The following is a 12,050-nucleotide window of genomic DNA, read 5'->3' as shown; positions in this document are numbered from 1 at the left end:
GAGGTCTCTGGAACTTATCTGTAACATAATAACATGACCCTTTCTACTTCCATACCCCACCAGATCTAAAAGTCATTGAACTGGAAAGATGTTCTCAGCTTAAGTATCATATGCTAGCTTAGGTGTGGTCAATGTGTATTGTTGGTACTTTCAACCCAGTAACCTGTTGCATTTCTCTAAAGTGTGTATTGTTGGTACTTTCAACCCAGTAACCTGTTGCATTTCTCTAAAGTGTTTAAAGTGCCAAATTCACAAGTACACTGATTATTAGTGCAGTAATGGCACACTGCATTTCATTGACTGCAGGAGATACCCTAGTATTAGGTCTATCTTGTGTCACAGTTGGATTATCATAACACAAGGAGAGAGGCTGAGTGTACCCCGAACACTTGAGCGGCCAATGCAATACTACCATTTGGGCCCGGGTGTTACTGCTTTAGTGCCAAATAGTTTTCTTCACATAAAAAAAAACACATCCCAGGAAGAATACAGATGGAGTGACACTACAAATATTGCTGTTCCCCTGCAATGGGAAAAGGTCCACTCTCAGGCAGTCCATGGATGCGTAACATCAGAATTTAATGGATTGTCCTGAGACTCACATGAAGAGGTGGAGCACATAAAGTCATTGTTCTAGCATGGAGACAGAAGTAGATTCTATGTCTCTACCCCGTAAGACTTGGGTATCACTGCTGCAGCTAGATCCTTGACGACATTTGGTGTTGATGTGACCCTTATTCAGTGGTCGCCCTTCCTAGATCATCGACATAGTTCATACATCATTACTCCAGGAAACAGGATGACTAGGCAGTTGTTAGGCTAGGCCTTCTGATAATTTTGATCCTTTAAGCCCATTGGTAGCATTGCCCTCCTGTGGGTGTGTGGTCTTATTTTCTCAAAAGATGTGTTTTCCATGGCCTTCTTCTGTGACTATTGAACTAAATGTTCATGAGCAGTTGCCTACGTCCCATAGTGCTGTGTGGATGAAGCACAAGATGCACATGAAGTGGTGCATGACTAGTGTGTGACTGATAAAGGACGTGAGTGGAAGACTTGGCACTGCTTGGTGAGTCCTCATTCTATAGAAACAGTGATAAGGAAGCGGGTAAAGTAGCAATGCTCTGATTACTCTTTACACTGAGTGCTAATTCATTTCTCTTCAACAACCTGGTCCACTCCCTATTTCCTCCTGTGCAGTCTGAATTCAATCCTTGTGTCACTGCTTAGGTATTACAAACAGGTCTTCCGGGACAAAGATAAGGTTTTGAGTACTAAGGAGAGGTGGCGGTTAATACATCTTGTAAAACTTAAGGGACTCCCTTGGTTGCCTGCTTCTAATACCTGGCTCATACTAGTGACATGAAGACTGTGGACAGAAAGAGCAGGAGAGAAGGGCTCAGTGAAATGGACATTTCCAGAGGGTATTCAGAGCAATCATTGTGCATCTATTTGAGGTATTCTGTGGGTGTGTAGCACTTGCAGATTCATAATGGGTTACATGTTATGGCATTGTATGCAGACACATTGTCTGGCATACATATTGTGACGTAAATATCATTTACAAAAATATTATCCAATTGGGAGTAGTCTGTATATTTATTAGCTTCAATGTGACGATATTTTGGCAGACTATATTTAGGGAACAATATTTATGACAGATGATATTCTGACAACCATATTTTTGTACCACACTGCTACAGTGAGCGTGCACTCTCTAGGGTGCATGAATTATTTCAGTGTGAGTTGCCCTTGCAGTGGCCTCAGGTAACTTCAGCATACCAGGTCATATTTCCTCACATCAGGCCCTATTCACAAAATGTTTTCGTTGGGTCAATGTGTTTTACTCCTGGAAATTCATTAGTAAATTACACTTCAAACCAGTAAGTAGGAAGTAAACGACTAATGACAGAAAAAGCATTGTATCAAACATTTCTCACTGGTGAAGGGCTGTTCTCTTCAGTAGGATAAAAGGCTTCAAATGTGGCCCCAAACTTTACCTCTTCTTGATGTACATGAACTCGGCCTCTGAAACATATCCCAAGAACATTCTACCTCTAGAAGGGTAATTCTTTCTCTTACGGGCTATATGAAGTTCCCACAGGGGCATTTGTTCCAAAAATATTATGAAAACTCTTTCGCAACACATATGTTGGATGAATTTCCTGACGACAACGTCTCAAAAATATCCATTCATGTAAACATTAAAATTCAAAAAATATGTGCTTTATCAAAGAAGCAGTGTTTTAAAAGAAATTTGGGCCGTATGCATGCTAGTTGAATTTTGAGCCCCCAGACATTTTCATACAGGTGATGTTCAAAGGTCCATTCTGATGAAACCACGTATCTCCTACCGGGATTGCGAACTCTCAGGTCCACTGATCCCTTGTTTTTCAGTTGTATGTTTATGGGCTTTATAATGGTTGTTAAAGTCCAGCCCACAATCCATTTTGAGATATCTGTTTTCGTAATTTTTGAGGTTGCACAGTAAGTGATTAAAAAAAGGGACGAACAGCGCCAGGGGTCGCCTAGCAGAACCACATTCCTCTAACAGTGACTTCCACACTTCCACGTTGGCAATACAGTGCGCGCGCTTTTGTACCCACCTGATCTTGTAGCGACAGCGTGGAAAAGGCGGGAACGCTCTTGGCCCACTTGATGCTCATAAACAGGAGCCTGGCAGCCGATTCACAGACAGACTCCGTCGCCACTTCGTACAGGTACATAGCAGGCGCTCCGCTGACCTCATGAGGATACTGCACATGGAGAGACACGAACAGTGTAGGCCACGCAGGTTCAGTGCGTTTTTACACAGCTTTTGCAATCATACATTCTATCATCTCGTATCGTAGCACTGTACATTGCTTTGTACCCCTAAAAATTGCCCAAAGAGCTATGACATTTAAAAAAAAAGTCACCAGCGTGCCATTTCTGTTATTCCTCTTTCACTTTACAGTGTTGAGTATCTGTATGAGCGCAGTCATTGGTGGCCTTCTGTGGCAGCAGAGAGTCATAGTTTATTCCCCGGGTTCCTGCATTTTAGTCTTTGTGATATAATCAGTGTGAATACTGGGCATTTTTTTTTTACAAACTGAGCGCATTGTCATGACGCACCTTTGCCTGGATGCAATAGGCGGTGAATGCGATACTTACAGTGTTACGGTGAATGTGCTCTCAGTGCAGCTGCAAACTCGCTCCGCTCCTGGGGAGAGCGTTTTAGGGAACACCGATTGGCTTTTGAAGCCCGAGTCCAACTGTCACAGTGCAGGCGACATCCCAGCCTGCATTTGCAAAGAGGGCAGAGATTCCCCTGCAGGCTGGTGCAGGGAGGGACTGTGCCCACATGCAATGTTACCTTGGGGACCCTAGTGCCCACTCTGCCCCCTTTGGGGGAGGGCACCCTCGGTGGCACACAGAGTGCCACTTCTATGTGGCGTGCTGTCACTGTACCTCCCGACAGCTCCTTTGCCTCTGCACCCACATTTGTAATATGGTGGAGTCACAAAAGAGCAAAATGTTTCATTGTTTCATCATTTACCTGAAGCCACGCCCCGGTGCAAATGAGGGAACACCCCCTTAAGACCAGACTAGTGCAAAACATGTACTTGTGTGTGCCAGACAATAGAAGGGGCCATACAAGTATTTGTGGCCCTTTCTTAAATACTAGAGTGGTGCTGGGATGTAAAAAGTAGGCGTACATACTAGTTGCTTACTTAGGGAAGTTACTATTCTGCTATTTCTAACCTAGGCTGCTTGTCTACTGATGCGATTCATTTCCTGTGATGTAATTCCTGTGCTAAAGGTCAAGTGATGTCATTTCTGGTGGTATTTGTAAGTTTGATCAATGGTTTTGAAACCTGAAAAATCCTACCAGTTTTGATCACAGACAGGCTGACTAAAACGGTCCTAATTCACGAAAACAAAGCACCACTTAAAATAAAAATAAAACCCTTACAGAACCACATACAGAATAAAGGAAGAGCCTGGATGCCCGCCCTGATCTTGAATCTGGTGTCCAGTTTCAAACCTGGAGTCTAGACTAAAATGAGCCACAGCATGCATTGCCTGGCCTTTTGAAAGAAGAATGGCTCAAATCACACCTTTGAAATGCGAATGAAACTCGCAGCAATGTGTATATATTTGCAATAAATATTCCCTCCTTTGGCACTGCAGGATAAATGTATGGATGATGGGTTTTGTAGCGTGCGCCAGATTATGCATTGGTGAATTGTGTGTGAACATTATAACTATTAGAATGGCTACTGCAAAGTCACTTGACAGTGTCATTCACTTGGAACAAGGGACATTTACTTGCTGATAGGCAGTTTTTTAATGCCAGTAAGATAAAATCTATTTTAGAATGGGAGAAGGAAACACTGTATTATCTTTACGGTTCGAATATAACTATATGGATTTTTTTGTTTTAAATTCAGTATTCTAAAATCAACTGTCCCCAAGACAAAATATTCTAAATAGATAAATTCAAGCATTGTAGGTAGAACAAATTAATATTTTAATAGTAAGAACTTGTGGCAGCTGGTCTATTGGTGTAGGATGACATGGGGATAGCAGTGCTTGCCCCTGTTTTAATATGAATTGTATTACTTTTGACAGAGCACATTATCTTAGCCAAAGGCTGAGAAGTGTTATGATTTTCATTACAGAATTTTTTCAATGCTAGTGTTTGTGTTATTTTTCTTGTTAGAGCGAGGATGCTGGTTTCATGAAGGTTGAGTAAGGGTGTCCCCCCTTTTAATTATGAAAAGAAGTGTTTTCAACAAAAAAGAAGCTCAGATTGCTGGGGTTCAGGTTGAGACACTTCTACTTAACACATAGTTATGTTTATGTGGTAGATATACATTTTAATATGAAGGCTTTGGATGGCTTTTAGAACATTTTATTTTTGGACAGTTATACCCTTCAGTGGTGTTCACGGGTTAAAATATTTTCAAACAAACTAATGCCCAGATTTATCAAAGTGTTGGATCGCCCTTGTGCCATGCAAGGGTGCCCAGGGGTGACGCAACACTAAAGTCAGATTTATCAAGCCATGCAAGGCCACCTTGCAAGGCCCTGCATGGCTTGATAAATCTGAGAAACACAAGGCAGCGCAAATCGCTGTCTAGCGTTACTCAGACCCAGGGAGGTATTCCATGGGTGGAGCATGGGTGTTCCCACATATCCCCACTGAATTTTCCCATATTAGTGGTAGACCCGGGAATGTGTCAAAATGCTACGAGTTACTTCCTGCACAAAAACAATCCTGCCTACAACGCACACGCCCTTACTTCAGCACTAGGAAAAGACAGGAATGAGCCATACAATGGTAAATACGGCACATTCCTGCCCTTTCCCTTTCACATTGCGAAACGCACCAGGGTGGCTTGCTGTGTTGTGCTGCGTGAAAGAATGATAAAATCTGACCCATAATTTCGAGCAAAAAATTCTAACCGATGCTTTTTAAACATACAGGTACTGATTAAATACCGTACATCTGAATGAATAAGTGAGTGGTCATTACAGGAGCAAGTGGAGCATAGGTGGGTAGAGAGTGCGAGTCAGCGACCAAGTTAGTAAGTTGCTAAGTGCGTGACTGAGAGAGTGAGAGGAAAACTTGTATGGTACACACTGTGAACTAATCTGCTTTTACGCACCTCTGCCATTTGTTCCGTAACCACCAGCCCCACTGTATTTTGAGTATAGTGTGTATTCTACTGCTGTTCTCAAGCCAGTGCATTCCAGAGCACTGGTCTTTTCACTGAGAATCTCCTGCCACCCACTGATTGCTACTTCACCTTGGATTAGGTAAAAAAGAATGAGTTTGGAGAGTGCTGGTGGCTGTGCTGATACTGCACTAGTGGTTAGGGTACAGTCCACTAGATGATCCGCTTCTTTGCTGACATCCTCGCCCTGTGCCTTTGAGATGTGATCCTGTGGCTTTCAAGACCAGGCTCCTAATGGTAGAGAGCATCACCAAAGTTCCTTCCTCAAGGTATTGAGGGGGGTATACTTATTTAGCAAACAGAGGGACAGGATGTTTACCAGCCAGCCACCGATGGAGGATTATGGACATGAATGCTGCATACATGTTTGGGATTAGTGAGGGAGGACTAGAAGGTGCAGCCCATGGTCCTCATTCCCTGGATCTTGATGGCTTGTTCCATGCAGCCGAGATACTGAAGGCTTTGGGGCTAAGCTGTGGTAGGGGTTTTGATATGTGTAAATTGCTGTTCATATGGCTTCAAGTCTATGGACGCTCATTGGCATTGGTTTACGAGCAAATGCATTTTTCCCAGAGTATGCTACTAGCATTTTAAAATCACAATGATTATACTGCAAAAAAAAAAAGGGTGGAAACTGCATATGGCAATGCATATAAAACTGCATTACTTCAGAGTGCTGTGCAATGTATGTGATGAATGTCTAGCAAGTCTCCCCCCGGACAAATCTAAACATTTGTTTATTATTTATTAGACACAAACAATTCCCAGAATGGTGTCCAGTTTCACAGCCCTGTACAACAAATAAAGTGAATAGTAAATGTGTTACTATTGGCAGCTCAGCAGTTGAGCTAGAAAAGCGAGAGAAAGTTGAGGGACTCTAGATTAGAGATAGGGTACAGAGATGTCATGCATAGGGGGTCAGGGAAAGACTGAATCAATTATACTCAGTGCCCTGAAATGGAAATTTAGAAGTGCAGGCGCTCCTTGTCCCAGAGTACCTGTTTGCAGCTGAGAAGTGCCGATACTCTCCCTTCCAAATTAAACAAGTGCAGTATTGGGTACATGATAGCACCTGCCCATTTAAATCACTGATCATACAAAGGTGAATTATGGAGCATATTTATGCTCCATTTGCGCCAAATTTGTGTCATTTTTTAATGCAAATTCGGCACAAAACGAACTCCATATTTATATTTTGACGTTAGACACGTCTAACATCAAAATATTGGAGTTTGCACCACTTTTTAGGTGCATGAACCTAACTTGCGTCAATGAGATGCAAGGTAGGCGTTCCCATCTAAAAAATGGTGCTAACCCTATAGCTCCATATTTATCCCCCCATGCTAAAATGATGCCCGGGTGGGGGGAGGGGCTAAATAATGGTGCAAAGCTTGCTTTAACACCTGGGTCAGACCAGGTGTTAGTGGACCTGTGGACCCATTTCCATGGTTAAATACCATGGACTGGGTCCACAGGTGCCCTCCTCAAGCCCCAGGAACACCCCCACCCACACCTGAGGGACACTGGAGGATGTGGGTCCCCATCCCAGGTAAGTAGGGTAAGTATAGGAAAGTATTATTTTTTAAAAATTAAAGTGCCATTGGGGGCCCAACTTGGGGCCCCCTGCATGGCACAGGGTGCAATGGCCATGTCCAGGGGACACTGGTCCCCTGTGCTGGCCATTGGGGTGGTGGGCATGACCCCTGTCTTTTCTAAGACAGGAGTCATGTGGTATGGATGGTTTTGCGTCAGAAAAGGAGGCTAGGCTGGTTAGAGGCATTGTTTTTGCCTCTAACCACCCTAGCGTCATTTTTTGGTGCAAAACCCCCTTTACCCATACCGCCACCCTCACCCGGCTAAGGTCATTTTTTTTACGCTAGCCATTCTATAAATATGACGCCCGGCTGGTGCTCGCGAATTGCGCAAGCCGGTGCTAAACTTTTTGATACAAAAGTATAAATATGCCCCTATGTCCGAGGGCGATTCAGCCTGGCCAGACTAATTGCCTCATAAGTATTTTTGGAGTGCTGTCTTTGTCTTGTATGTTTTTTTTAATTGGTGAACTTCTTAGTAAGGCCTGGGTAGCTGACTCCACAGTGCGGCTCCTGTAGTTGTCTAATGTTTTCCACCAAGTGTGTTGGCACATAAGCTGCATTTTTACAGTACCTTGACTTCAGGAAATGGCCTTGGCTAGCTGTTTGACCCACAACTATGCTCTGCTTGAATGTCTGCCTTCCTTTCGTGGGGTAAATGCAGAAAGCGCCAAGCAGTTGTTCTGCCAGTCTTCTTTATACCCCAGATGCTCCACCTACACTCGCATCCAACATGACCGCATACCTTCCTTTAGTTCCAAATATAATACTGAAAGTGGGCCTTACCTTCGGTGTCGGCTGTGCCAGTCCCACCAGTGTCTGTCGATCCGGCGTGCTGGACACGGCCGCGAGCTCCAGACTGTGCGGCTCCAGCTGGGTGACGGTGGTGAAGAAGGCTGGTGGCGGAAGGGAAGACGAGGAGAAGTGTGGAGTCCCTCCGTTCACCTCTTTGTGACCTCGGAAGTACAAGGCTACTTGCTTCCTGATTGTCGACGTCCGTGGGCCCCTTTCATGCTGAACAGCTGCAGAAGAGTGGTTAGAGAGCGGGTCACAGACACTGCTGGTTATGTTTTATATCTAGATATGGCATAGTTCAATTTAAGACATTTTTAAAAGTCAATGTTCAGTAGAGTATACCCTTGGGGTTGTGTAATCGGCAAAGGTTTATATGCTTCATATAGACCCCCACCTGATTGTTTACCTGCTTTCATCCAGGAGACTAGAGGAGAGTTCTCAATTTCTATCAGTTTGTTTTTCCATAGAGGTGCTCCCATGGTACATCCAGTTTTTTGTTTAGATTTTTTATCTGCATAGAATAGCTCCTCTGCTATGTCTTGGATTATTTGTGATTAGGAATGCAATCGTATATGGTTAGTCATCAGACGGGATATTCGTGAAAGGTGTATCAGATCCCTTTGATTAGATAACCTTAGTGTTGGAATTTTCAAGATGGTAGAACCTGTAAACCACTATGTACCTTTGTTGACAGGAAAGAAGCTATATGGTGCTAACCATTTGCAAGTCAGATTCGTCTCATTTCATTGATACATTTTAATCTGAATAGAGCTATTTGCAGCTTTTTATTGACATAGCTAAATCTCTTGATTAGACTGTCATTGCTGGTAAAAAAATGACACTAAATGTCTGCGGGGCAAAAGTGCAGTGATATAATATTTATAGAGATGAGTTTCATTTTAGTTTCCTTCATCCTACCCCAACCAAGTTAATAAGCTGGGCGACCATGACTCTATAAGATCTCGTGTCTTAATGCATTGTCCGAATTGATTGTGACAGTATCAGCTATGCAATAGATAAATGCCGAGCTGTGATAAGTTAGAGGCCCTTTTCAGTTTTCAATGGTAAAGTTGGACATCTGGTGCTAGGTTAAAAATACATGTATGTAGTGACACTTTTATGGGACAGACATATTTCTGATGCAGTATGGGAGAGTGTCCAAATGTTCATCAGGAGCAAAGATTACACTTATTATATTGCACCAAACTCATAACAATTATTACCAAGCCAATACACAGTACATGGTCAAGAAAGCGGCAAGCTATGTACAGTGTCAATGCGTGGCGTTCCTTATTCATGTCCAAGTCCGGATCTATGGCTGGCAAATACAGGGCTGCAGAAGCCACCAAACAACTGTCCTGATTTCCAAAGTAGGAAGCTCACCTCTCAGTTGAGCAGCGCTGGCTCCATTAGTTAGCGTGGCCTGAGAGGTCATTCACAATGATCTACTACTTACACCTGTGCTTATGTAAATTCCTCAGGATGTGAGGTGTATGACTGGAAACCAGCAACTGTTTTATGCTTCTGGACTAACTTGAAACTTTTGTCCGTGCCAGAAAGTTGGAAATCTGCCCGTTGCCAGGTCGGAAATCTATTAGTGCAGATTTCTGAATTTTCCTATGAATTGAAGCCTGATTTAAAGTTCGGCTGCGCAATGCTAGGGAAAAGATAGGGAAAGTGATCACTGGGACAACCGAAACGAGCAGATTGGATTGTGAAGAGGCCAGCCAGAGGAAGGAGGCTAGAACTATCATGAATGCACTGTCAATGTTCTGACTGTTTCTATCAGACCTTCATGCCCCTCTATCTAGAAATGGAAGAGGGATTGTGGTGCCCAGCTGGTAAAGAGGAAATAATGTTAGATAATGATAGCTGCCAAAATTGCTTGAAACTTTACTTTGGCGACTATTCAGTTTGAAACATATAGTTTGAAAAAGTTTAGCTTCAAAACATTTAGGAAAAAGTTTGAAAATCGCACTTGGACCATCAACAGTTTTCATTACGGCAACTTGACTCGAACAACCAAATTAGCTATGACATCACATAGTAAAGTAAATATGTCCATTTGTAGTAACTCTATCACAAGGTATTATCAAAGTCGTAGTTATGGCCAGGTTGAGACTGTAGCTCATTTAAACTAACTTTTTCAAAATAAATGTAAATACAGCTGCACTTTACTTTAGCAAGTTTTTCGCTAACTATTTCATCTTAATGTATTTTAAACTTCAACAAGCATTCCCAATGAAAATCTAGGACTGGGTAAATCAACATTGTAACTCAAGTCCAGGATTTGTTGGAAAGCGCTTGTGACCATGCTGACTTCATGTTGGCTGCTAACTTGAGTCCGTACTTAGCACTAAACAGCAGACTAAGCTGCAAAAACAGGCAGTTCATAAGAGGCCAGCCCCCTCAATACAGTGTTGTAGATGCACTACAACTTGTGGTCTAAGCCATACATCAACTTCCACAGAGTAGTTCTGCTCACCATCTTTATTCATGTTGACCTCCAAGCATTTCTTCAGTCGACAGGCTCTGCATTGGTTCCTGTGAGTCTTGTCTACGGGGCAACCACCCTGGAATTGAAAGGCCCTCATAATTAACACACCAGAATAGAATGGAAGAAACATACGACAGAACCATGCTATATCTTAATCATTACAAACAACATACCTGGCTGTGGTGGGAGCAACGCAAGCTTTAGAAATTTGGTATGTGTCCTGTCTATCAGCGTCTATGAAAGCTTAACAGTACTGCAGTCATTATACACATTGTCGTAGGATGCACCCCACTCTTTATTACAGACACTGTAGCAATATAAATGTGCCCATGCCAAAAGGCGCGGCCCCCTCTGCTATGGCGGAGGAGCGTTGCCCCCTGCCAGCAGCAGCTGCAAAACTATTACAATTAAACGATAATAAACTATGTTTATTGTAAAAGGGGTGGGGCCACGTGCTATGACGAGCACAGAGGGGGAGTGCTCAGTGCGCATGAATGTTTTGCCGGCCGCCTGTGGTCGTCTAAACACACATGCGCTCTTTGCTCTCTCCAACCTGACACTGTGTTGCCGGGTTGGATACAGCAGGCAGAGACTCCCACTTTACCTCGGAGTGCCCTGGCTTGGGACTATGGCCATCCCGAAGGCTGCTGTCATCCTGCTAGCAGCATGACTGCAGCCCTCGGATTGACTTCAGGGCAGGCTGGGAGCATGTGCCAGCAGCTGCAACGGAGGCAGAGAACTGGCGCGGTGGTGACTGCAGCGGCGGCGAATCAGGTAAGAGTTATTGTTTTTTCAATTAACTGTTCTCTCCCAACCCCTCCCTCCCACAGCCACGCACCGCCCTGCCGCACGATGTGAGCCGCTCCTTCATGCCAACACTAATTTATGCCTTAAGTTACATAACTACACCTTCACCAATGCCAGCACCATAACACCACAGCCACACTGTTAAAAACACAGCTAGGGTCCACTGCACAAGTGTTTCTGGTCTTCTGCGATCTATGCACATCCGTGAGTGCCCACGGAGCTGTGGCGCTGTAAGTGGAAGTATGGTTTACCCCACATAATATAACCACAAGCCCTGGCTTGCCGGCTGCCATTGGGCCATGATACTGTAACGTGATTTACTTTACTCTTTAAGTGCCACATTTCTTGCCATAAGTCTATATCAGAACACTTAGGAATAATGGCATCCATTAGTGCATACACAAAACAGCATTCTCTAAAACCTATTTGTTTGAATTGAGAAATTCAGCATACAGTGAAAGCAACTATCAAGCCAAATCTATCGCAGGAAGAGCGTGAAATCTGATATTTTATTCTCTGATACTAGTTGGAACACACTTTACCGACTCTCCAGACTTCTTTCTAATGGCAGTCTCTGGACCCTCATTTCCATCCCCCAAGACACGTCACCTGTACAAATTATGGCTGCCTTGAAATTAG

At 43.6% G+C, this 12,050-nt stretch overlaps 1 protein-coding gene across 1 annotated transcript in view; it reads right to left on the bottom strand.

Moving 5' to 3' along the window:
- Positions 1-12,050, bottom strand: part of NR2E1 (nuclear receptor subfamily 2 group E member 1) — a 74,981-nt gene that overhangs the window by 19,516 nt on the left and 43,415 nt on the right. Inside the window, exons 3-5 of the mRNA XM_069235450.1 lie at positions 10,593-10,680; positions 8,099-8,334; positions 2,604-2,753 (exon numbers count right to left, since the gene is read on the bottom strand). Of these exons, the coding sequence (XP_069091551.1) occupies positions 2,604-2,753; positions 8,099-8,334; positions 10,593-10,680 (474 nt within the window). The remainder of the gene's footprint in view (positions 1-2,603; positions 2,754-8,098; positions 8,335-10,592; positions 10,681-12,050) is intronic.

The sequence above is a fragment of the Pleurodeles waltl genome, chromosome 5, assembly GCF_031143425.1.
Source record: "Pleurodeles waltl isolate 20211129_DDA chromosome 5, aPleWal1.hap1.20221129, whole genome shotgun sequence".
Classification (NCBI taxonomy): Eukaryota; Metazoa; Chordata; class Amphibia; order Caudata; family Salamandridae; genus Pleurodeles; species Pleurodeles waltl.
This window is presented reverse-complemented; position numbering and strand designations above follow the sequence as displayed.